The sequence below is a fragment of the Equus caballus genome, chromosome 24 (assembly GCF_041296265.1).
Source record: "Equus caballus isolate H_3958 breed thoroughbred chromosome 24, TB-T2T, whole genome shotgun sequence".
Taxonomy (NCBI): Eukaryota; Metazoa; Chordata; class Mammalia; order Perissodactyla; family Equidae; genus Equus; species Equus caballus.
The window spans coordinates 30,523,393-30,547,718 of record NC_091707.1 but is presented as its reverse complement, the minus strand read 5'-3'; the positions used below and the strand labels follow the sequence as shown (position 1 = coordinate 30,547,718).

General features: G+C 38.9%; 1 protein-coding gene across 49 annotated transcripts in view; it reads right to left on the bottom strand.

Moving 5' to 3' along the window:
* The window catches only part of SIPA1L1 (signal induced proliferation associated 1 like 1), a 359,658-nt gene that overhangs the window by 73,613 nt on the left and 261,719 nt on the right, over positions 1 to 24,326 (bottom strand). For all 49 annotated transcript variants that reach the window (XM_070249967.1, XM_023628022.2, XM_070249984.1 and 46 more), the window contains 4 exons: positions 21,489 to 21,663; positions 12,718 to 12,821; positions 9,697 to 9,854; positions 105 to 678 (listed from right to left, as the gene is read on the bottom strand). In XM_070249967.1, the coding sequence (XP_070106068.1) occupies positions 105 to 678; positions 9,697 to 9,854; positions 12,718 to 12,821; positions 21,489 to 21,663 (1,011 nt within the window). The remainder of the gene's footprint in view (positions 1 to 104; positions 679 to 9,696; positions 9,855 to 12,717; positions 12,822 to 21,488; positions 21,664 to 24,326) is intronic.

Below are 24,326 nucleotides of genomic sequence, written 5' to 3'. Positions count from 1 at the left end.
GTTGCTAATAAAACAGCAGAAGCTTCCATGACTTGGCTTGAGTTGGTAATAAAAGCTTTATGAGACAGAAACTGCATGCAGATAAGCGGAAGGAGAAGACTCACTTGCAACCTTTTGACAATCTCTTTGATATCCTCACTGTTAATGAAACTCTCCACCGAAATGCACTCTCCCCGCTCGTAGAAGATTTTGAGGCTGCTGTCAGTTGAGGTCCACCCTATCACGTCTCTGCAGGAACAGTTGAAAACCACGCTCTTGGTTTCCTGCTCGATGAGGACGATGAACTCATTGGAGATGCCTAGAAGGCAGTCTATCTCCATAGCCTTGTTGTAGTCTTTGGCACGGACGGCCCACACAATGGCTCCCATGCTACTGAGCTCGGCTCCTGGGTAGGGCTTAGATTTTTCCTTCTTCTTAGAGGCCAGAGAGATGAATGGGAACTTGCCAGAGGGGTCGATAGGGGTGTTGGTGACATTCTTTTCTGCCAGATCTTTCAGGTATTCCTGGCGGGTCCGAGTTGCCATGGCCCGGAACTTTTCCGATTTATGAGCAGCATTTTCTGCATTAATCACTTTGGCCAAAAGGAAGTCCCTGAACACATTGGACTTAGGGAAAGTGACCCCTTTGGGGATGGGAGGTCCAAAGGAAGGCACATCTCTGGACCTGGTGACAGCCACACTAAGAGACAAGGCAAAGAGAGAGAAAGAGGCATGTCAATATTTTTCAGTCTCACAGTAAGAGAATAAAACACACTTTCTCTAAGACAAACATCCCTCTCAGAAGGAACATAACTGTCACTGTCCCAAAAGAAACAACACACATTTCCGCTTAACAGGAGCACATGTTTTCATTCAACGACATTTAGGGTTTACAGAACATCCAATTTTTTCTAGGCCAAAAAACCCCAAAAAGCTTAAAGTAGAAACTTTCTTTTCATTAACAGATAGCAAACGAACCATAACTCCATAAAAAAGAGACTGACTGCAATATTCTTTACAAAAACCATTCTTAAATACCTACTGATTGTTTCCAAGGGGTGGGGAGATTACTATAACCACATAACCTTTCAGAACAAGCATAGACTCTGTAAGAACACAAGTGTGGTCTCCATTCTAGATGTGATGGTCATAAGCAGACAGCTTATAATGAAAATATCAAAAGATGCATAACAAGAACAATAGATTCTATTTTTTTAAACAAATATTTTTGTTGGCCTATGTGTCAGGCATTATGCAACCAGATCAAAAAGCATAATTTTAAAATGAAAATTAGAATTTCAGTAAGTAATAAAATGATTACAATTTTTATGCTAACAGCAACAGTGCTTTCAAAACATATATATATATAGTGTGTGGGAGGAAGACTGTCGCTGAGCTAACATCTGTGCCAATCTTCCTCTATTTTACGTGGCTTAACGATGATGCTGGGTCTGCACCCGGGAACCGAACCTGTGAACCCCAGGCCGCCAAAGCAGAGTGCATGAACTTAACTACTATGCCACTGGGCTGGCACCAAAGTATTTTTAAACTGAGCTATTCATTGGTGCAAATTCTTTACTTTGGTATTTGATTCTGACCATTTATTTGTGAGAAAAATATTTTCCTTTTCCCATTCCTTTAAGCACGACTGACTTAAAGAAATCCTGTTCCAGGCATTTCTTCTGCATCCATATCACTAAAATTGGGCCTAAGAAAAGGACTTTATAATAACCTATTATTTTTAATCCCAAAAGAAAAAAATTCCTTTTCCTAAACAACAACAACAGAAGTTAAATGAAAACAGAGAGCTCATGTGTTTTCTATCATGTTCCAAGATCTTATTCCAGGACTCAGCAAAGTGTGAGAGGGTTGGAAATGATGATTTTAGCAGATCAAACATCCCTCTTTTCATAATATCTAATTACTTAAAAGTGAGTGAGTTATGCAAGTGTACTAAGTATTAGGGAGGCAATATGAAATCTGCTTCCTCTCAACTCCCAGAATGGAAAGAACATAATCAGAGAGTGTGCATCTTTCAAACTAAATGAAGAGCTCCGTTTCATTATTTTTTCTTTATTTTAAGAACGGTTTGTGTTAAGATATTTGGCTTTGCTTTTCAAAAAATGATTATTTCTTGTGAAAGAGGATAAATAAAAATCAGGAACCTCAGGATACAAATTACATATTTTGTCAGAAGATGCCACAGAATGGCCTATTTGTTAGTTTTCACAAATTTATTTAAAAAAGGGAAAAGACTACCTAGGTTCACTTCACGACAAAGAAAGGTGGCAAGTAACACTCCATTTTCTAACAGAAGAAGAGAATTCACAGAAACCTCCAAATGCATTACAGCCTAATTATACCAGTATTAGAAAGGCAATTTTTCTTGTCTATTGTGAACTGTCTGGCTTGAAGGCTGACAGCTGTATAATTTTAATTTGATCATGTTATTTTTTTCCCTTAAGTCAAGCAAAAGATGCTAAAATCCAGATTTGCTAGCTTGTCTAAGAGGCATCCTGTAAAGATCCAGAGATATTTAACATCTTTCATTTTTAAATTGGCAATTTCTTCTCTTGCTAATTTCACTTCAAACCATTATTCTTTCTCAAGAAACAGCTGTGATTTTACTTTAAATAGGGAGATAAAAATGCTTAGCAGGGTGCTGTCAATAGGAGCACCATCCATCCACTTGCCCCTTAAACTCACTGGCTTTCTACAGATCTATTTATTAACTGATAGAACTTTAGCAAACATATACTGAAAACCCACCAATAATTAGAAGCCTCTAGAATGAACAATGAGGGAAAGAACTGAATCCTTAACCTATAATTATCAATGATTCACCATGGTAGGGAGGGAAATGATACAGACGCTAAAATCTCTTTGCATCATTAGAAATAGAATCCTTGCTGAAGAAGATGAGGAAGATGATACCCTAGAAGGCTCTTTTCAAATGAAGGGTTTTGTTTTGGGTAAATCTAACTTTCAAGGTTTTCTACAAGGTTAAAAGCTCATTAATTTAGATGTGACAAATTCTGAACTCTTGATAATAAGGCCTGCTTTCAGCTAAGCAGAAAGAATATTTCTGCTTCTATAAGAAAAGAAGGCTTCCTAGAATTTCAGTTTGCTATATATAGATACTTAAGATGTATTAATTATAAATGGTTCTTGCTATTTTTAAAAGCAGATTCCAAAGGGCTTCTGCTTGGCCCCACATACGTCAGCCTTGTAGGCAGTACTGTATCTCCTTAGAAATAAGACCCTTTAAATTTATAGCTATGTCTTGTTTACTCAGCATTGTCAAGGACTGGGGTGTTCTACTCAAGAGGGTTATCTAGACGACAGACAGACAGAAGCTCAGGGGCTGGAACCGTTCATGGAAAGTCAGCACTGGAGGGAGAATTCAGTGCTCCTCAAACTCTGCCAATAAAATTGAGTTTCATCTTAAAATTCATCTCAATTTTGCATTCTACTTAGGATATCTGTGTTCATTTTAACACAAAAATATGTTCTCTCTTCAAAATCTTGGAGTACGACTGAGGGACCAGGAAGGTGTCCTGTATTTTACGCTGTCATTTGACATATCCCTGAACCTCCGTGTGAACAGCTGGTACAAATTCTTCACTTCTCCAGGAAACAGACTCAGAGAAGTGAAATGATTTGCCCAGAGCTTGTGAGAGAGAGCCAGGACTGGAATCTGAGCTTCTGGACAGCCAACAGCATGCTCTATGACAAGACCGCACTTATTCCCTCTAGGGGAACGTTTTTAAACCTCCCACTCTGGAGGTGCTTGCAAAAGGGACCATCCGCAGGAGTCACACAGCGGAAGAGACCACCCTAAGGCTGTTTCTAGTGGGTCTGGGCCTTCTAACAACCGCTGGCATCAAAGACCTTGGGCGAAGCAGCAGGTCTTGAGAACCAAAGCCAATTTCAAGTTGATACATGGGGCTGATCCAGAGACATCTGAGCAGAAGTCTCAACGGAAAAAAATGAGAAGAATAAGACTTTGAACTTCTGGAGCACCATGGAAACAGCAATAAAATAACAATTCCCAGCGCAAAATTTAAAAGGAAGGGGACTTAGCACTGAAACAGAAGAGGGAAGTTTCCCCTTCTTGGAGCCTGGATCAGACTGCCAGCTTGGGGAGCCTCCCAAGAAAGCAGACCTGGGCAAAGGGCAGGACAGATGAGCGCAGAACAAACGTGTGCCCATCATCCCCTCCCTGGGGAGCCTTTGGCTTCTAACAGCATTCACTGGCCAGCACTCACTGTGTACCTATTAGACGCTGGGCAGCGTGCTGATGTTGAGGATCAAGGAGGCGAGGTCACAGGCTCAACCCTCCAGAAGCTCACAGTGTGGTGGGGGCTACATTCAGTGGCTGAGGGCTCTCCTGGGGCGGCGCAGGGTGCTACCGGAAACACTTAGGAAAGGCACTTTAGTCCTGGGAGGTCAGGGGAACCCTCCCGGAGAAATGATAACAGGAATTCCGCAGATGAAGGAGGGGCGGGGAGGTGTGTGTGAAGAGGCATTCCTGCCCCGAGAGCAAGCAGCACGCAGCATGTGCGAAGAGGAGAGACAGAACACCGGATGTTCTGGGAGCTGTAAGGAGCTCCACAGGGCTCAAGAGGGAGGCAGCAGTCGGGGGAGGACTGGCAGAGGTGCCTCTGGAGGCTGAGACAGGAGAGGCCAGACCCACAGGACTCCATGCAGTAGTCTATGCCAGGAAGTCTGAACTTTCCCCAAAACGGTTTTAAGCACCAAGAGTGACACATTCAGATTTTTGTCTTAGAAAGGTCAGCTACATTGGACAATAGCGATGTTGATTAATTATGGCTTAGAATAGGCTTTCTCAAAGAAATTTCTACCACTTTGATTTTTTTCTTCCTAGTTGAAGCTTGCATATTTATTTGTTATATTCAAGAGAAGAAAAGAAGAAAGGCATGGACATTTACTGTGCACACACTGCACTCCCTGCCTACACTCGATACTTTGATGGGATTTTCAGCAGATGTCAAGCAACCTTCACCTCACAGAAAGGGAAATTTAAGATCTGAGAGGTCTCACAATCTGGTCTGATTCCAAGTGCTTTTTGCACTACATCATAGTAACTCCTTTCAACATTTATTACACTTTAACCACTGAATATGGAAATCTTTCTGAGAGGAATAACATATATTTCCACCTTCCTAAACATAGTTACTGACCACAATTTAACATTTGTTTTGAAGATTCCGGTCATTATTATAACCACTTATTACTATACTAGTTTTAAAATTAACAATAAATCTTTAATTTTATCAAATAGTGAGTCAATGTTCCAATTTTCAATTGTTTAAGATAGCATAAGATTTTTTAATAGTTTTTTGTCAGAATTGGATCCAAATAAGGTCCATACCTAATTATTGCAATTAATTTATTTTATCTTAAATTTTCTTTTATTCTGTTAATTTCCTTTCACTTCTCTCACTTTTTCTTTTATTTCTTGCAATTTATTTGTTGAAGAAATTGGGCTGTTTGTCACACAGAATTGTCCAGAGTCTGAATTTTGCTGAATAGAAACACATTCTTCTGTCTTTTGTATTTTCTGTAAGGCGGCTTCTCTAGGGGTTTGATCAGATTCAGATTCAATTGGCGGGGGAGGGGACACGACTAATTCACGGGTGAGGCTGTGTTCTTCCCTTATGAGACAGACATTAGTCCCTTTTTGTGTTATGTGCAGTCTTTGATGATTGATACCTAGATCCATTAATTCATTAGTTGTTAAAAAAAGATTTACACTGTTTTTACAAAGCGAGGCCCTCAGGGGTGAGTGAAGTATATTTGGTGGTTTGCTCCCAAACCAAATGACCCCAGACAACTACACTGATTGAATTTGTATCTTTGAAGTGGATAACTTTTCTGCATCTCCCTTATCAGTAATCACTTAGTGCTGTTTTCAGTACATTCTTGCCACTAAACAGCTCCTTTATGTTTTTTACTTGTTGCTTGTAAACTGCTCTATCAACTGGGACCACACAATTCTACTCACCGTAATGACGCAAATAAAATAATAGAGACCAGAGGGCTCTCTTATCAGGTATGGGCATAAGCTTTAGTACACAGACTTAGCCATTAATTTCTGAGTTCTTGGCTATGTCTACTATTCAAGGTTATCTGGCCTCTGGAATTAGTTGGAATTAGTCAGTTTTTCCTATATAAACTTTCCAGTCCCCAGGGAGAAATAACACACATTATTTCAGGGCCTCATTTCTATATCTACTATAAGAATTGTTCTCTCTGTTTCCCTGCTGTATCTCAGGGTCTAGAATAATGCCTAGCACATATATGATAAGGGCTGTAAGGAACTGGTAAAAAATAAGTGGGTAACAATAAGCTCCAAATTTGTCTTTTTGAATATAGATTACCTTGCATGGTGACGTTGGGTAAATTTTCTTAAGACTCTATTTATACAGAGTTATCTGATGGCCTAGCACTCCGGGGGCCTCCACCGCCTAGCAATCTTTCCTCCAGCAGCAGCCTTCCTACTGTGCTTTCCACCCTCCTTCCTGTGTCTACACTTCCATATAGGCCACTGGCCACTCCTAGAATTCTCTTTTCCCCATTGAATTCCATCCACCTGTGCTTTAAAACATGCACCAAATCCCATTTTCTCAGCGAAAACATTCCTTACAACTTCAGCCTATGTCGACCTCACACTTCCTTGAGAAAACAACTTTTGCACCTTCCACGGTTCAGGCACCAAGGAGATGTCAGTAAATAAATGTGAGTGTTCCCAGTAGACAAAGCTGGGAACAAGGAATTTTAAATGAAAAAAGCATTGGAATTACCCTAACTACATCACTTAGGGGTAAAGTGATTTAAAATTAGATTCAAATAAAATTAGTATAAATCAACACATCTCTAAACGTTTCTACCAAAGTACCCCTAATAAAGGAGGCTTATAAATTCAGATCCTTAGTAGTTTGGGGAGTGGCTAGAGTATGGGAAAACTCAGAGGTATGGAAATTCTTCGAAGAGCCACGTGTTATCTTAAAATTCATATAAATTTTCGATACTACTTCATAATACATTTATTTTTCATGAAAAAATAAACCCCTTCACAGCCCTTTCCCCAAGCATTAAAGACTACAAGAGAGATGCTCTATTTACTCTGGGCCTCTAAACATCTCCTGACATCACATCCCTCAGGAAACACGCCTACCTCCGTTTGAGAAGGACTAAGAAAAACTAAACTACCTAAGTTTATCATAGGAAAAGATCACTACTTTAGGTTCTTGTGATTTCTTTCAGCGATGTTACAAAACAACTTGGATTTACAAAAGGCCAAAATTCACAGTTTATAAGCAGTGCATGGGGTCTTCAAACAAGCTTGGCCACTGGGAAATCCCAGACGAGCTCAAGTGTCAGGAGCAAGGGTGTTCAGCGTCCTCCTGCACAGACTCCCAGCATCACACAGTGGGGTTAAGAAGAAGGCTTCTCCAGGCAACAGATTACAAATGAGAGAGAGACAGCAAGAATCACGATTTTCAAGGGGGGAGGGGTGAAAATAAAATGGATATCACCTCCTCATGGAGCAAAGGGCTGAAGGCTAAGACATCTTTCCTCCTCATCAGCCTGTTTAGACGTGCACTGGCCACATGTGGCTACTGAGCACTCAAAATGTGGCTAGTGTGACGAGCGAGTATTAAATTTTAAAAACGGACAATTTGGTTATTTGAAAGCTTTTTAAAAGCATATTTGGAACAACCTGAGTATATGAATCAATTTTTCCAATTGCAAATGTTATGAAATCTAAATACAGATACTTTCCAATCAAAATTGAGCGTCCTAGTTGAGATGAGCTGTAAGTTTCAAATGCACTCCAGATTTCATTGTCTTAGTCCAAAAAATGTAAGATATCGCAATAATTTTTAAAATTTAAAAATTACATGTTAAAATAATATTTGGCTATATCAGGTAAATAAAATATATTATTGGGTCAAAAAACATTTTTGTTCAAATTGATTTTACCTATTTCTTGTTACTTTTAAAAAATATGGCTTAGAAAATATAAAATAAATGTGTGGCTTGCCTTGCATTTCTATTGGACAGCACTTCATTCAGACAAAAGCTTTTAAAGAAGAATCTCTCACTTCTGTTCCTCAAACTTCCTAGCGACCACTCACAAAGGGTTTAACCTTCTGTCTACAAAGTAGCAGGAAATCCTTGGCATGAATCCAGCACAGAGCATGTTTCAATTGCTTGGGGTTGCAATGCAAACAGTTATCCATCCCAACTGTAGTCAAATGTTCGGTGCTTGTGCCTTCATTCTCTACCTGACCAGAGCAGAGACCACGTTCTTGACAAGAGACCTCGGATCTAGAGCTCTTCTGTTTGATTTCCACTCCCTGAGCCCAGGAAACTACAGACCTCCCTGGTCTTGGGTTGTCACAAAGACTTGGGCCCTGAGAAGCTCTGGAACAGCTTGTAGGTCAGCAGCAAGGGCAGCAAAGACCCCTGCCTCACATGGCATGGGAGAGAGGAGGGATGGCAGAGCGGTGAAGAGACTGGGCTCCAGAATCCGACTTAGCGCATTCAAAGTGAAACTGCCCAGGGCCAGCTGACCTGGGGCCGGTCACCTATCCCCGTGTGCTCAGGTTTCTTCATCTGAAAATGGGAAGAAAAACAGTACCTACTTCAAAGGTTTTAAAAATTAAATGAGGTAACACATGTAAGGTGCCTACAATAGTGCTGGGCTTCTAATTAGAGCTCAACATATGTAGTTACTGTCTGGAAGGTGCAAGGATGGTGGCAGTTGCAGTAGTCCAAAGCAACCTCGACTTGTTTTGTCCCTGAACTTGCCTGCTCTATTCTTATATTAACATGCATCACATCTAGAATTAGAATTAGTCGTAGATCTCTTAACAAACCATGCATCAGTCTGTGTTGGTCATTTTCTCTGTGGGTGGCTATATTAATTCAAAAACAAATATCCGAAATTAACAAAGCCTAATCTTTCAAATTTTAGGAATGGAACGATATGATAAAACTTCATATTTTGAAAGGATAGATGCATACTAGAAACATCTTAGTAGTGCTAGAATAATCTTACACATCTTCTTGGCACTACACCCATGTCAACCCAGCATCACAAGCTCCTACCCTCTTCAACAGCAAACCCCTCCTGGATTCTTGCAAAGGCCCCTGCACAGAGATGCTTGAATTCTGATACTCACGAGACTAGCTCAACAAGGGACACTGAAACAAGTCCACCGAATGCTTCATAAAGCATAGAAATGCCTCTAAGGCGGCAGTCAGAAATGTTAAAATCAAGTCAGTCCTAAGCAAGGGTTTGGGCTTTTTAAAATAATAATAATTGAAAAAAAATAACCTCTTCCCTACTTATTATGAGCATTCTTCTCTGCTCTTGCCATGCCAAAAGCAAAATATAATTAGCAGTATGAGTAATGAGTTGGTGACCAGATGGTATGGAGAAAGGACACCACCTAGAGAGGAGGTGCAAATGGAAACGGCAGGTGTCTAACCAACATGTCTAGAGGATGTCAATGCCATCAGGTTACATCATGGTGTGAATTTGGCCATCCGCATGTACAGTTTAAAGACAAAAATAAATAGCAATAGACTTCCCACTGCCGCTTCAGAAAGCAGGGCTGGGCGGTGCCCTCCCTGTGACCACCGGCCAATGCCCACCTAGCCACCACCGCTGCAGCGCAAATACCTGTAACAGACGCCATCCGTGCAGGGGCTGTGGACCCTGACGATGACGAAAACGTGCTGAAAGTGGGATCGGATGTTTTTCGGGCTGAATGGTTGTGCTCCAGGCTCTTGGAAAACAATTGTTACGATATCGTTTCCAATGTGCCGCTTCCGTAGGAGCTAAGAGAAAAAGTAAGCAAACGACATAAATGACAAAGCTCTGTTTTCCTCCCCAATTCCCTCATGTAACTGTCTTTAAAACATTCATTATTAATCAGTACATATTAGGGTAGGTAAGCTACACTGTATTGTCAGTATTTTAGCCTGTCTTATCATTCCTTCCAAGGAAGAATAAAGAGATGAATATGCTGAAGTTTGCATAAAATATATAGCCCACTCAAATAAATCTAACCAATATCTGGCATGTTATGCCAAGTTCCAGCATCTCCAAATCCTCGGTTTCCATAACAACAGTTTTGCTCCATTTTCATATAAGAAAGAAACTTGCCACAGGGAAGATTTTTAGAGATGAGAACGGCTGGAGTAATTACAACACAATTTATGTTCTGGTTTAATTAGCTTCAGTCAAAGAAACATGGCTAAGGTGTTTTCTGATCGACTTTTTCTGTCACAAGCTGGGAATGTGGAAATTAACAATATTCTAGAACACTGCAACAATTTAAAAGCGGGTTCAATTTCAAGTTTAAATAACTTCTTTAATTACAGTGAAAGCTGCTTAAGACCCCCTTCTGTTTCACATTAAACGGTGTTTTGGAAAGGTGGCTTTCAAATTTGGGCGCTCCAAATCCACCTAGGCCAGTGCCTTTTCAGGAGGGGTTTATTAGGTAGTTTACTTCAACAGTGTGAAGACAAATTGAAAAAGTTTGTATGTCTTATTTATTATATGGAGGCTCTTAAAAGGAAGAAAACAACTAAACGTGACATTCATATAAACCATCCATTAGACATAAGCTTGCATTTATAAAACTTTTTTCTTTTAGTTCTCCAGGGACATTAACTTACACAAATTACCGGTAAAATCAGTGACCTAGTACTGGCTGCCAGCTGAGAGAAACAACAGTCTTTTAGATCAGGGTTGAGAATTGGGAGTTAGAATGTTCAGGAAATGTACTTTTAACCTTAGGAATTTTAAAGCATCCCAAATTATCTTCTAATGAGGCAGCTTACTTCATTTCTAAACATATTATCAGATGTTATGGAAACAAAGGCTGGTCTGTATTGGTTGCTATACAAATTACACCCATTATTAAAGATTATTAATCTACTCAGGATGTTGGACATACCAAAAACAAATACAATTTGTCTATGTATTATGTCATTCCTGCACAGATGATGTCATTGTCTTTTTCATGCAATGCCATTCTTTCTTTGAAATATGGCATGATATGTAATATTAATGTCTTAATAAAGGACCCAAATAGAAATAAATCCATCTCACATTATATATAATGGAAAAAAAGATAGTATTTATAAACAAATTCTTGCAAAAAGATTTAAAAAAATGTTCTTTCCATTTTTTCCAAGCATAAAGTAATCTATATAGAAGAAATAAATTGTTTAGCTGGAGAATTAAAATTTCTTAATATGGAGCAGTACAATTACTCTTTTATTCTGATTTAGGACCATAATACTTTTGCCTTGATTGGACCCCCAAATTAAATAATTTAGACAGCTGTCCATTTAAATGCCACCTCGCTCCGCTCAGCACTTCAACTTCTTGGCGTAGAAATAAACAATTAATTGAATCTTATTACTAATCCCCCTCCCCCCCCCAGGAATGAGGTAGAATAAGCCTTTATCTCCCCTTTACAGATCATTTGTTAATGTTCTTAAATTTTTTGTCTACTGACTGATCAGAATAACAAGTTTAGTATATTTTTTCTCAGCATGATGTTTCAGAGAAATCTAGAACTTGGAATTTGCATAAAACAAATTGCCAACAAACTCCAGATCAGGAAATTTATCTTAAAATAGGCTTATTTTGGATTTATAGCTGATTCACTGCTTTCCTTCCTATTTTTGATTACTTTCGTAATCTTAAGAGGCAAAACTGTGTTACCGAGATTTGTGACAACCAAATCGAAAGTGATGAAGTGTTAGATTGGATCCGGGTTCGGTTAAATTCTGTGGAGGATGTTCACTCAGCAGCTGGCCTGTGTTCTGTTAGTACGACAATCGACAACAACAAAATCTTTATCCATTTTAAGGTGAGAAGGAATACTGGACTGCTTGTGTTTATAGCAGTTATTGAAAGAAAGGAACGTCTGTTAGCTCTCTGGTTCTTTTAAACTTCAGTTTCGTATCATTTATTTTGAAATATTTTTTAACAACAACAACTACCACACACTCTGTACAACACTACTGCCAGCTTCCACTTCGCTCTGCAACAATCTGTCACTTCTGAGTTTCCACACTGTACTGTCTCGCTGACTACATTTTCGTAACAGGCACTGTGCTTTCAGATCTTAAAAGAAACTCTGTGTATGATGCACAGAAATGCAATTGTTATTTATGTTTCCTGCTATCTCCTGACGAACACGTTGAGAAAAAAAACATTTTTCTGAGATCCCAGTGACATTTATTTTGATTTTTCTCCAAGTTCGTAGCCCAAACCTCCTGTGAAATCTGAAACGAAACATCAGTACTTCCCTGCTTTGTACGCCGGCCTCTTGAGCTGAAACTTCGCCCCCTCATACGTGTTCTCTGCAACCCTGCCCACTCATCTAATCACCGTGATTTCAACTCGTTCTCTTCAGATTTCATGAAAACCTCAATCCCCGTGGGTGAAAAGCAAATGATTAATTCACAAAGCCATCCAGCTGGCTGTTACCCTAGAATTTGCGTCTCTTCATTTGTTTTCAGCTCATTTGCTATTCCTTACTTCCACAAAGTACACAGCTTCCTGCTGCTGTGACAGGTGCAACGTTAAATTTTGGTTTAAGACTTTACAAACTTGCCACTTAGGCTTCTGGGGGAAATGAAACAAGGCCGAGAAAACACAAATAATACAAGGATCTCTTACCTGCTGCTTGTTGTTGGGTGTGTAGGGCAGCATGGTAGAAACGTGGAACATGATCTCATAGTCTTTGTACGTTGTGTACAGCGAGTGGGTCCCGGTGGAGTCAGCTACGGTAAAAATACATAGATAACAGTGAAACGACTATAAGAATAGGAAAAACACTTCATTTACGAGAAATATCTCAAAAAACAGAAAAGGAGGGAAATAGTTTAGGATGAGAAGATGCTAGACAAGATCTAGTACAAGCCATTTTTTGTACCTGATCCCCTCTGACAGTCTAGCGAAGCTCATGATCCCTTCCCAGAATGACATGTGTAAGTGCATAAAATAAAGTATAGAAGATTTTACTAGAAATCAATTATATTGAAAAATACAGTACCAAAATAATTTAAAAGTATGAGGTAACAGCATAAAAGTCACATACATTTTAGCAGTTGGTCTAACAACTACTATAATTTTGAAGCAGTGATGTACATAAGCACTATTTTGAGATATCTCTGACAAGAACCAATATGAGATGAAAATACTTGTGCTTTCTATTGGCAATAAAATCAGAGGTAGAGCTTATCACACGATAGTCTGTTGTCTACATTCATAATTGAAGGAAATGCTAAAGTTCAATTAGGGGCCAGTGGAAATAAATGTAAAATATGTTCCATTCATGTTCACAGACCCCTGAATTCTGTCCACAGACAATAAGTTAAGAACACCTTTTCCAATACTTCTGACTCAAGCAACAGAACTCTTTTGTCCTTCACAAGTATATGGAAATTTAACAAGACTGTAACACTGAATAACAAAGGTATTAGAGCAACGTCCAACAATTTTTTAAGACTGAGTGTGTTCCGTTCTCCCCTTCCTTAAGGAAAAACAACCACCCCTCAATCATTAACAAATCAGTGTGCCCATAAATACCTGGAAACCAGAGAAGAGACTTACTAACTGCCCAAGTGAAAGGGAGGATCTCTAGACTTGAAGGACCTGGACTTAGAGGATGCTAAAGGGACAGAAGGGCATTCATTCTGGGTGAACTCAAGCCTCCATCAACCAGAATGTTGAGGAGCAAAACACTTTAGAGAATGAGGCTGCAAGAATGCAGCCTCTGGCTATACCAAAAGGCAGTAGTTCTCAAAATTCAGTGTGTAGGGAGCCACCTGGAGAGCTGGTTTAACAAGCGGATTCCCATGCCCCACTCCCAGAAATACTGCTCAGTGGGTGTGGGGGACGGCAGAGGAATCTCAATTAACAAACACTCCCAGATGACTGCAATGCAGCAGCTCCACTGCCCTCAGGCACAGCTCCAAGAATAGACCACACGATGGCTTGTAGACAGACTCGTAAAGATGTTCTAGAGCAGAGTTTCAACCTTGAGCTTCTTGGAGGATCGTAATTTTGAAGCCGACATAAAATGCAAAGGGTAAAGGTAAATGCAAGCTAAAGGGAGAATAAAGCGAATGCTACTTTTCAGTAACTGCAAAAATAGGTATCAACATACAGCTCCCCAAGAAAAATATCTCCTAAATGTTAATGACCACCACCACAAAAAACTACAAATTACTGCAATAATGGAACTATTGAAGAAGACAGGCCTTGAGTACGAAGAACTTATCTATTGGTAAGGACCCTTGCTATAAATAACCCTAGAACTGATTAGCATATTTTAAAACTTTAAAGTGAATGTGTCAGCTTTGACGTGTACTTACATGTTTCAAGTCAATTTTAAGCAAAATTAATGAACCAGAAAAAAGATTATCATCCAGTATTCATTTATTACATTTTGCTTTATTTGTTTGTCTAATTCTAAAAGGATTACCGCCAGAGAGGAAAATTGAAGTGAGGCACCCTGAAGAGAATTTGTGTTTCTACTTCTAGTCCCTTCTTTCCTCTGCAATGATTCACTTCACATAATGTATGCTGCCTGACCAGCCTTTTTCTGGGAATCTTTGGAAACTCCAGTTTTGATGACAATTTTAAATAGTTTCAAAGTTTTTAGAGATGAAACTAGAGCCAAAACAATGAAACTTTCATTTCTGAGACAAGAGGAATTCCAAAATCCTGGAGTTATTAGGCACATAATAGAATTGCTCAACTTTACCAGAGAGAATGGAAAATAAATGTTTGCTATATTCTCTAAAGAAAAAAGCATTCAATGTTGTTATTATTATACTTTTAGTGACCGTGAAACCCTGAAATCAGGAAAGATTTGACAGAATGACAATCAAGAAAACGCCAATTAGAAAAAATGATAAAATTCCTTTTCTCTCTGGTTGAAGAGAATACATATTGAGTAATTTCTAAAGAGAAAATATGCTTGTAGAAGAGGGATGGAAAGAAGATAATGCTACTTCATATCTGTATGGAGCTTTAAAGTTAAAAAGCAAATTCAGGCATCTTATGGGTCATCTTAATAATAACATGATTTGCCTCCAAATGGTACTACTAGTGAGTGGCATACATTCACTAATACAGTCAGTATTCTACTACACTAAGTCATAGAAAGTAAAATTTCTAATACTAGATGATAAGACGAAACCAAATAATTGAGGGATGATAAGAATATTCTTTGCAACTGCTTTGCAAGGTATAGATAAGTGATAATACCGTACACTAGGCATTTCTATTTGAAGATGGTATGAACAGGTTAATAGGTTTGTAGAAGCATTTTCAATACAGTCAATGTCATATTCATCCTTGACTTCTCTTTTGGCTTAATGCTTTTGCTTGTAGGTAGTCTAAAACATGGATGATAAAGGTATATGTATAAGAATCTGAATCAGGAAAAACCAATTACACTTTTATAGAACCATTTCTGGGTCACTAGCAGATATGTTTGAGTAAAGAAAAGCTAGATGAAGGAAAACAAGCTTATGCAATTGGATTTTGGAAAGGTTTTAGTTTTAAATATTTATGAACACAAGGAGAAAAGCAATCTCATTAACTAAATGAATATAGACTAATAAAGTCAATAGAATGAAGAAAGCTTAAGCTCAGTTTATTAACATCCTCACTACTATAGAATACATCAAATGCAAGATGAAATCAGAGACAGGCTGTGGGTCTGATTCTTATCCATAGTTTGAAATACTCTGATAGTCAGCTGGATGCTGGGGCCCATCCATTTAAGATCTCCAGATCTCCCATCTATACAACCTTGCCTCAGGGTCTTGGGATGCAGAAGTCAATGCTCAGAAGCACAGCCAGGGACAAGTACTGACATCTGGGACATGGGCATGTATTCGAGATGAGGCACACTTCTGCCCTTGTGGTACTATTTCACTTACTCACGAATCAATTATTTGGGGAAGTCAAGAATTCCACCTGCTCTGGCATCCACCATATTTACTGATATTTTTTCAATGTACCTTTAGCTATGGTCAGGAGAGGAGTTACTTTACTTCAATGGGGATGAGATCAAGAAGAGTTTGTAGTACTACCCTTTGCCATGACAGGAAAATTCACACTGTGTCAGTTCAAGGAATCTGAGTGTGCATGTGAATGTACCCAGACTCCAGGCTTCTCAAAATTGCTAACATATTGAGAGAAAAGGACAAGAGATGGTATGGGGCTGGTAATTAAGAATCAGCCAGTACTATTTTCTACTTGCTGCTCACTTTGCAAAATACTGCAATTTCCTGGATTCCTAACTTGGAAGTAAGAAGAGCTGAATTCAAATTTCAGAAGCATCATTTGCTAAATGACCACAAACAAGTCACTTCACTTCTCTCCCCCTCAATATTCTCACTGTGGTGAGGATTAAGTGAAATAATGTACATGAAAGTGCTAGCTCATGAAAGATGTTCAAGAAATGCATTTTTTTTAAATTTAGGATTTTGGGTGGGCCCTGTGGCCAAGTACTTAAAGTTCTGCCCACTCTGCTTTGGCGGCCTGGGTTCACAGGTTTGGATCCCAGGCACAGACCTACTCCACTCATCAGCCATGCTGTGGAGGTATCCTACATACAAAATAGAGGAAGACTGGCACAGATGTTAGCTCAGGGCTAATCTTCCTCAAGCAAAAAAAGGGAAGGTTGGTGACAGGTATTAGCTCAGTGTGAATCTTTCTCACCAAAAACGAATAAAAAAAATTTAGAATTTTGTGCTGTTGAGGTAAAAGTGTAGTTTCCTTAAATGGGGGCTTTTACATATTTTAATGTCTTTGCCAATTACATCTCAGGAATACTCAAAGGAAATTACAACACAGTTCAAAGTTAAGGAGGTGAAACAAGAATCTTTTTCTTCATTATCGGTCTCTAGAACTCCAAATAGCCCTTTGCATGTGCAAAGTATTTAAATAATTCTAGTTTTATCCCCTTCCCTATCAAAGTTTAAATATTCCAAATAAAGAAGGATTTATTTTGTTTATGAAAAGTCTTACATCTCTTCTAAGACCCTGAACCTCAACGGTCTTTACAACACCCCTGAAAAATGATGGAAGCAAGTAGCAAGTCAATGAAGGCACGGCTCTGAAGGATGCTTTACAAAGGGCTTCTAGGTCTCCTCCTCTGTCTGACCTGACAAACAAGCTTCAGTGAAGAAATAACTTCCTAAAGAATAATCCAAATCGACAGCTTGAAGTGAGGGTAGCCTCCAGCTTTCAAATAACAAAGTGCTTGATGGGAAGTTTACTTTTGGATTTACTGAAGTGTGACAGGTGAAGTGTGACGGGAGGGTAATTATCTGGAGGTTATGTCATCCAAACAAGGAAACAAAAAAAGGAGAAAAAAATTCACTGCTGAAAATGCCTTCATTGGAGAACGGTCCCAAACCCTGACACATCTATTGCTTGTTTACTTCAAGTCCTTATTTCTGAGATGGGAAAACGGACTTAGTACAGAGAATTGGGAAAAAAAGGAATGGTTCAAGAGTTCCATCAATCCTTCCTTCCCTGAGCCTCTCCCTCCTTTTACTCAAATCTGAATATAATTATTATACTAACAAGCAGAGCTGTCTCATGAGATGGCTTCTGTATTTTTAGCCCAAAAACTGAGCAAAGAGAAGACATAACCTCAAGGAAGGGCTCTGTGATTTGCTGTGCTTAATTCTACATTTATGCTTTCTCTGAATACGTCATTAACCATGCCACTAGGATCTGTTCTACTTCCTTAATGCTAACTAGCTGTCTGACCTTGGGCGTGTTAGTTAATCTAGAGAAGCCAATTCTGTAAAGTGGGGATAACGGCATCTAGCAAGGTTTGTGGGGATCACATGAGAAGGCATATACAGAAAGTAACTGGAACTTTTGCTTCTGACCATGACAATACTCAGTACAGGACTTTCAAAAATTGACAAAATATCTGAAAAAACTTTTCTCAGACATTTAAAAATAGGCAGCATTGGACAGTAATCCCCGAGAAAAAAAAGAATCAGAAGGTGAGGCCTATGATCCCACTGGGTTTCCTACCTGGAGGCATTTTTGGAACAATGGCACAGAGCAGAGCTTTGAAGAGGGAAGCCAAAACATACTGGAGTTCAGGAAGCCTGAGGCAGCTGATATTTGCTGGGTAGAGTACCAAAGAGAGAAAAATCTACACAATGAAAGAAGGTGAGAAATCTGCATGGGGTCTTCTCGAGTTTTGGGTTGAATATTAAGCTGTACACACACAGAGTGAGATTCCAAAAGCCAGGCAAAGAAAAACTACTAGGCTAATGTACAGCATGCTGACTACAATTAATAATACTATACTGCATATTTGAAAGTTGCTAAGGGAGTAGATCTTAAAAGTTCTCATCACAAGAAGAAAAAAAATTTTTGTAACCACGTATGGTGATGGATATTAACTAGGCTCACTGTGGTGATCATTTTGCAATATAGACAAATGTGTAATCATTACATTGTATACCTGAAACTTATATAATGTTATACATCAATTATACATCAAGAAAGAAAGAACAAAAGAATGAATGAACAAAAGATTATTAGGGAAAGAACAACTACCAGCAAATTGTAAGCCAAACAATTCTCACAGTTCACACAGGGTTGGAAGATATTCAAGTTCTGACCAGCTACAGTAGGGATGCCTCATTGAATATGCAGGTATTCAGGTGCAAGAAAAGTCATGTCTTAGGAGTAGGGCTAAATTAGCCAGAGAGTAAAGGCTACACTACAGATGCTTTAACAAAGTTTAAGAACAAGATTCATAAAGATCAAGCTGTTCAGTAAGTAACTTAACTGGCTGCCCAAATGAAACTCAGTACTCTTTAAAGAAGACAAAATCCAGACACTCAACAATGAAGCACAGACAATGTCTACTATCCGATCAAAAATAACCAGACACGCGAAGCAGTAAAATATAACTCAAAAGCAAGAGAAAAATCTCTTAAAAGGAAACCCCAAATGACAGGGCTGATGGAATTAGCAAACAAAGAATTTAAAACAGCCATTATAAATATGTTCAAGGATTTAAAGGACAACATGATCCTAATGAAGAGAAAATGGAAAACATAAAAAAGGAGAACCAAATGCAACTTCTGGCCCTGAAAATTATAATATCTGAAATGAAAATTTCATTGTATTAGATTAACAGCAGATGAAGACACTATGGAAGGAAAGAACAACACAGTGAACTTGAAGACATACTAATAGGAACTATCCAAATGGAAACATAGAGAAAAAAAGGTTAAAAATTAAATCACAGTCTCATTAACTTGTTGTATACTAGTAACTGATGTAGCATATTTGTCATTGGACACTCAGGAGGAAATGGGGGGGCAGGAAAAAATAAAGACATAAAGATTGGCAAATAATAATTTGATGAAAACTACAAATCCACAGATCCAAGTGACATCTACATTGTCACATGTAGAGGGAATGATCCTTTAGGAACACTTGTTCTGGAAAGAATTTTCTCTTTTTAAAGATTATACTAAAAGAAAAAGTTTCCTGATACAAAATAAAGTTAGATAAAATTTATTTTGGTGAGATTATCTCACAGCACACAGAGCCAAGTCTCATATCTGGGTGTGCCATGGCCACACCATGCTGAAATGTGCAGAGGCTGGTGGTCCCTATTTCTGTGGTCTGTTATTGTTTAATACGTATTTAAATGATGAGGCTAATGGTCCCCTCTAGTTTTTGACCCTATTAGCTTGGAGTAAGAGAGTTAAATAAGCATCTTGCCTTCTTCAGGGCTTTAGAATGGAAATACTTTCCTTCTTTTTACTTTAGGAAACCTGACACTCTGAAAGGGGAGAAAAGGAGACGGAACTCTTCTGCTCAGGAGCTATGCCTTGACAGGTTACAAAGAGTCCTAAAGGAGAGTAGTTCAGTGAAAAGAAATCCTTTCCTGCTGAATGTATTAGATAATTGTAAAACTGTGCTGTAAGAGGCAGTTTGCTAATCCAGGCTCACCCCCCTCTGGCCTTCGCAGTTGTTGGGATATTGGGGCAAAATATGCAGAGAGAGCCTATTCTGCTTATTCCACTGCCTTACTCGATGCCACACTGCCTGAGTATGGCCTTGCTATACATTTCTCACATTGCCCTTCATCATCAAGAGGTGGCTGGGAATGTGTAAATACACAAATAATACATAATCTTATCAACTCCCAATCTGGCTGTGAATTTATAGAATCAGGGTGCTTATTACATTCTCTTCCCAGACCCTTTCAATAGCTCTTTGTGGTGATGATAATTTATATGATACAACAAATTAGGACAACATGAATGAACTGTACATGGTAAATATTAGAATACCTGGATAAAAAGAGTTTAAGGGCTTAATGAGATTTAACATTTTATGCAGTTGCAAGCAGAGTATGGAACATTAAAATAATATTTAAGAGTCTAGGCTATTTATGGGTTTTAATAGTCTCTCTTGCATGTCGTTTCCAAGTTGGCAACAGCAAAACCATAGCAACAGGAAATTCTTCCCTGCAGTGGAGTTTATGAATGCTTTTCTGTTTTCATGACTCAACTCCTTATTTAATTTCCTGTACAGAAAATCAGAGAGATTACTATAGACTGCAACACAGATGTGCTAATCCAAAGACCTCTCAAAGAGAAACAGGTCATAGGTGTCCATGGATGGATTTTGAGATAAAATTTAAAATTGCCTCCACACGGACACACAGCAGAAGTCAACACACTCTAACCAAGATAGATACTTGAGAACTTACCTATTTGACTAATGACTTGGGGAACGGCAGCGGACAACCTGGTATGCTCCTGAGCTGTAGCTAAATAGATTGCTTCATATGCTTTTCATCAACACATTTTAGGTGCCAAACTAATACCAAAGCTAGCAAGCTTATTTTCTTAGAGATTAAATTAGACTATGGACAATAATAATAGAAAATAAACCAACAAAAAACCTCCTAAAGATGAAAAGAATACAAAAATGAATAAGAAAACCATACAAAGGCTGACTACGTAGACAAGCATGGAGATTATGAAATGAATTAATGAAAGTCAAAAATTCTAGGGCTTACGAGCAGATGGTTTTAAGATTTTGGAGTTTTTAATCACTCTAACATTCAGCTAAATGTAGTGAAATTTATGCAATACTACCCAGGAGCAATTCTGCATGATCCGTATCCATTGCTCAACTCCATCCACACCTCTGTTAATACCATTTTTTTTTTTTTTTACAGTCCAATCCTAGCTACTCTAATCACGGTCTTCAATTATTCTGGTGCCACACCCTCCTCTGGCTTCCTCTCCGCCATCACCAGCAGTTTTCTGCAGTAAATGGCAAGGCTGTTTCACACGCAATTTAGCCAATGAAAAAACACAGCAGGAGGCAAATATGCCTAGTAGGAGGGTATAAGTATTTCTTACTTTTGGTGTCAAGCTGTGCACGATACTTCTCAAACCCTTTGAGTCGAACACGTTCTCCCAGCAGCTGAAGGAACTCCTCAAAGGCTGGGCCGGCGGATTCGTTGTTGTACATCTCTTCTTCGGTGCTCTGTCCAGCCTTGCAGTACATGATGCCGACTTTCTGCTGATAGTTCAGCTGGGAAGGCAGGCAGTACAGTGCACATTAATACAGGCAGATCCACTTTGCCCCTCCTCATTGTCAATAACTCCTGAAGGGCACACACCCATCAAAGAGCTAACACCTCTCTTCTGTTGAAAGCCTTCTGTTTTAATTCTTCTATCTCTAATCCAAAAAATAAAGTAGAGCAAGCATCTATAATTATCATCTTCATGAATTAGGAGAAAAGGTCAGAAAAATAAGTTAAAATTTCCTGTATGTGAAGATCATGCATCATTAGAACAGATGCTTATACTTCAGGGAATTTCTGTTAACGGATTATGAAGTGTAAAATGAGGCTATAAAAAAAGCACCTAACAACAAAAAGCCAATTCCTTTTCAGTGAGCTCCCTCTTTTAAAAACAGAGGCCTTTACAAATTTAAAAGCAGAAGTCCACCTTACAAGATACTTTAAAATACATTGTTTTGCACTAAAAAGCCCACTGATGTTCTTGCAATTTTCTGTTGTTGTTAAACTGGAAAAGACATCTCCCAATGCCATTTTTCTAATATATTAAATTACCAACCTTGGGTCTATCTTTGTTAGAGCACTAGCATCATCAACCATGCACTTTTCAAATATTTTTCTAAAAGATGAGTGCCTAGATAGAAACGTTAAAAGGGGCTTCATAATGGCAACTCAGCTAGTGGCAAATAGCCCTTCTTCAAATATAGTTAAAACAAAGCTTTCAAGAGATTTAAATATGATATAACTTTATCAAAACATCTATTGATCACTGAAAAGTCTAGTCATTCTACAAACAAATTTTAAGGTGGTATTAGTCATTTAACAAGAAATGAGTTTTCAATGTAAAAATGTAGACTTTTAATTCTCCACTGAAATCAGGGCAGTCCCTTCCACTTAGGCCTATTTCCAGAGTGGAACTGCAACCACTGCATCAGTAAATTTTTATCTCATGAAAGGAAAGGGAGAAGGGAAGAGGCAAAACGCTAACAGCTCACATTTACTGAATACTCAGTATATGCCAATCACTGTGTTTAGTATTTAACATACATTAGCTTATCCTCACAACAGCCTCATAAAGCATTTATTACCCCTGTTTGACAGATAAGCAAAGAGAAGGTACATGAAGGGAAGAGAAAGTAACTAGCCCATTAGAGAGACGTAAGACCACAACTTCTCAGTCCTGTGATTCGGCTGTATTAAATATTACCAGAACTCCACCAGGCTCGTCTTGCTCTATTTCTATCATTGCAACATATGTCCACAGCTCCTTATTTGCAATTCTGAAGTTGAAAGGTAAAAACCATATTTAAGCAAACACATTTGGCAGCAAAACTTGATATGGGCTGACATTAATACTTTTAATTTATTCCTCTCTGTGTGAATATTCATATTTTTTTCCTGTGGAAATATTAATGTGCTTGACGGTGGGGTGCTGCCCCAGATTCCATTGGAAATATTCCTATGAGGTGCATGCATTTAATTACCCTTCTAAAATCTGGAAATTTCTGAATTCTGAACCATATACAGCCCCTATCGTTTTACACAAGGAACTGTGAACCTGAACTGCTCTTTTCGACTTCCCAAACCAAATGGTTCAGAATAGTGACAACACAGCAAATGGCACCGGGGAAAAACTTGTGCTTGTGTTCCTGCCTCCAACATTGTCTAGCTGACAAGGAAGCTCGACAGCCTTGACCTGAGCCACAGACAGGAGAGCCCCCTAGGAGTTCCGTAATTGCAGAGGTGACCCTGCCTTACTCTGCCTGCTCCAGTGAGTGGAAGGTAGAGTTCCGAGTCTCAGACTTGCAAAGTAACTGGATATACTGATATCTGACTAGTTTTTAAATAGCATCCTACCTCACATTAGTGCTACTTCACTGTAATTGTTAACAGAAACGCATTTAGGACCTTGTTCATTTTTGTATACCACATGTAGGAAAAACAAATGAAACCAGAGAAAAACCTACTGCACACTACTGACACTTCACTCTCTTCTCAGCTGGCCTGCTTCTGATGTGGCTAATGCTTGGAGGGAAACTCCCACAGGTAGAGATTTCCTCTTGGCTTTAGAATTAAGCTGAGTACCTACCCGATTAGATCTCAAGAAATAAAAAAGTAGTGGTAGGCTCTCCGTCTGTAACAAAAGAAGTCCTTAATACAGCACATCCTTACTCTCCTCCTGCAGGGAAAGCTATCAAAGCGATGAAGCAATCTGGAGAAAGGAAGGGGCTTGGAGTTATTTGCTGTTTGGCTCTGTGCCTCCCAGATCAGGCTTCTCATGCAACCACGTAAAACAAAAGTCACCCTGTTCAACAGAAAGCATCGCAGTGACACTGGACTTTCGGCTGGCTTTGTAAAACTTCTTAGATAAACGCCTAAGATTCCACTGTGCAACATTCAAAAGGATTCATTTATTTAAAAAAAGAGTTCACTGGGGAGAGAAGATAAGCAAGGAAACTTCCCCAAAGCCACTGGAGAAGCGGAATCCAAGGACAATGAGACAATGGGCTGCCTTCTTTTGACGGATTTCTCATACTCTAGTGAACTCCACCTGCAGATAGGAGAGCTGGTTTTTGCTGGTTGTGAAAGGAAGGCTCCTTTAAGAGGATTAGGAAATTTGTTAGAATGTCAAATTTCTTCTGGTTTGAACTGTGCCAAATGTCACTGCTGCTCT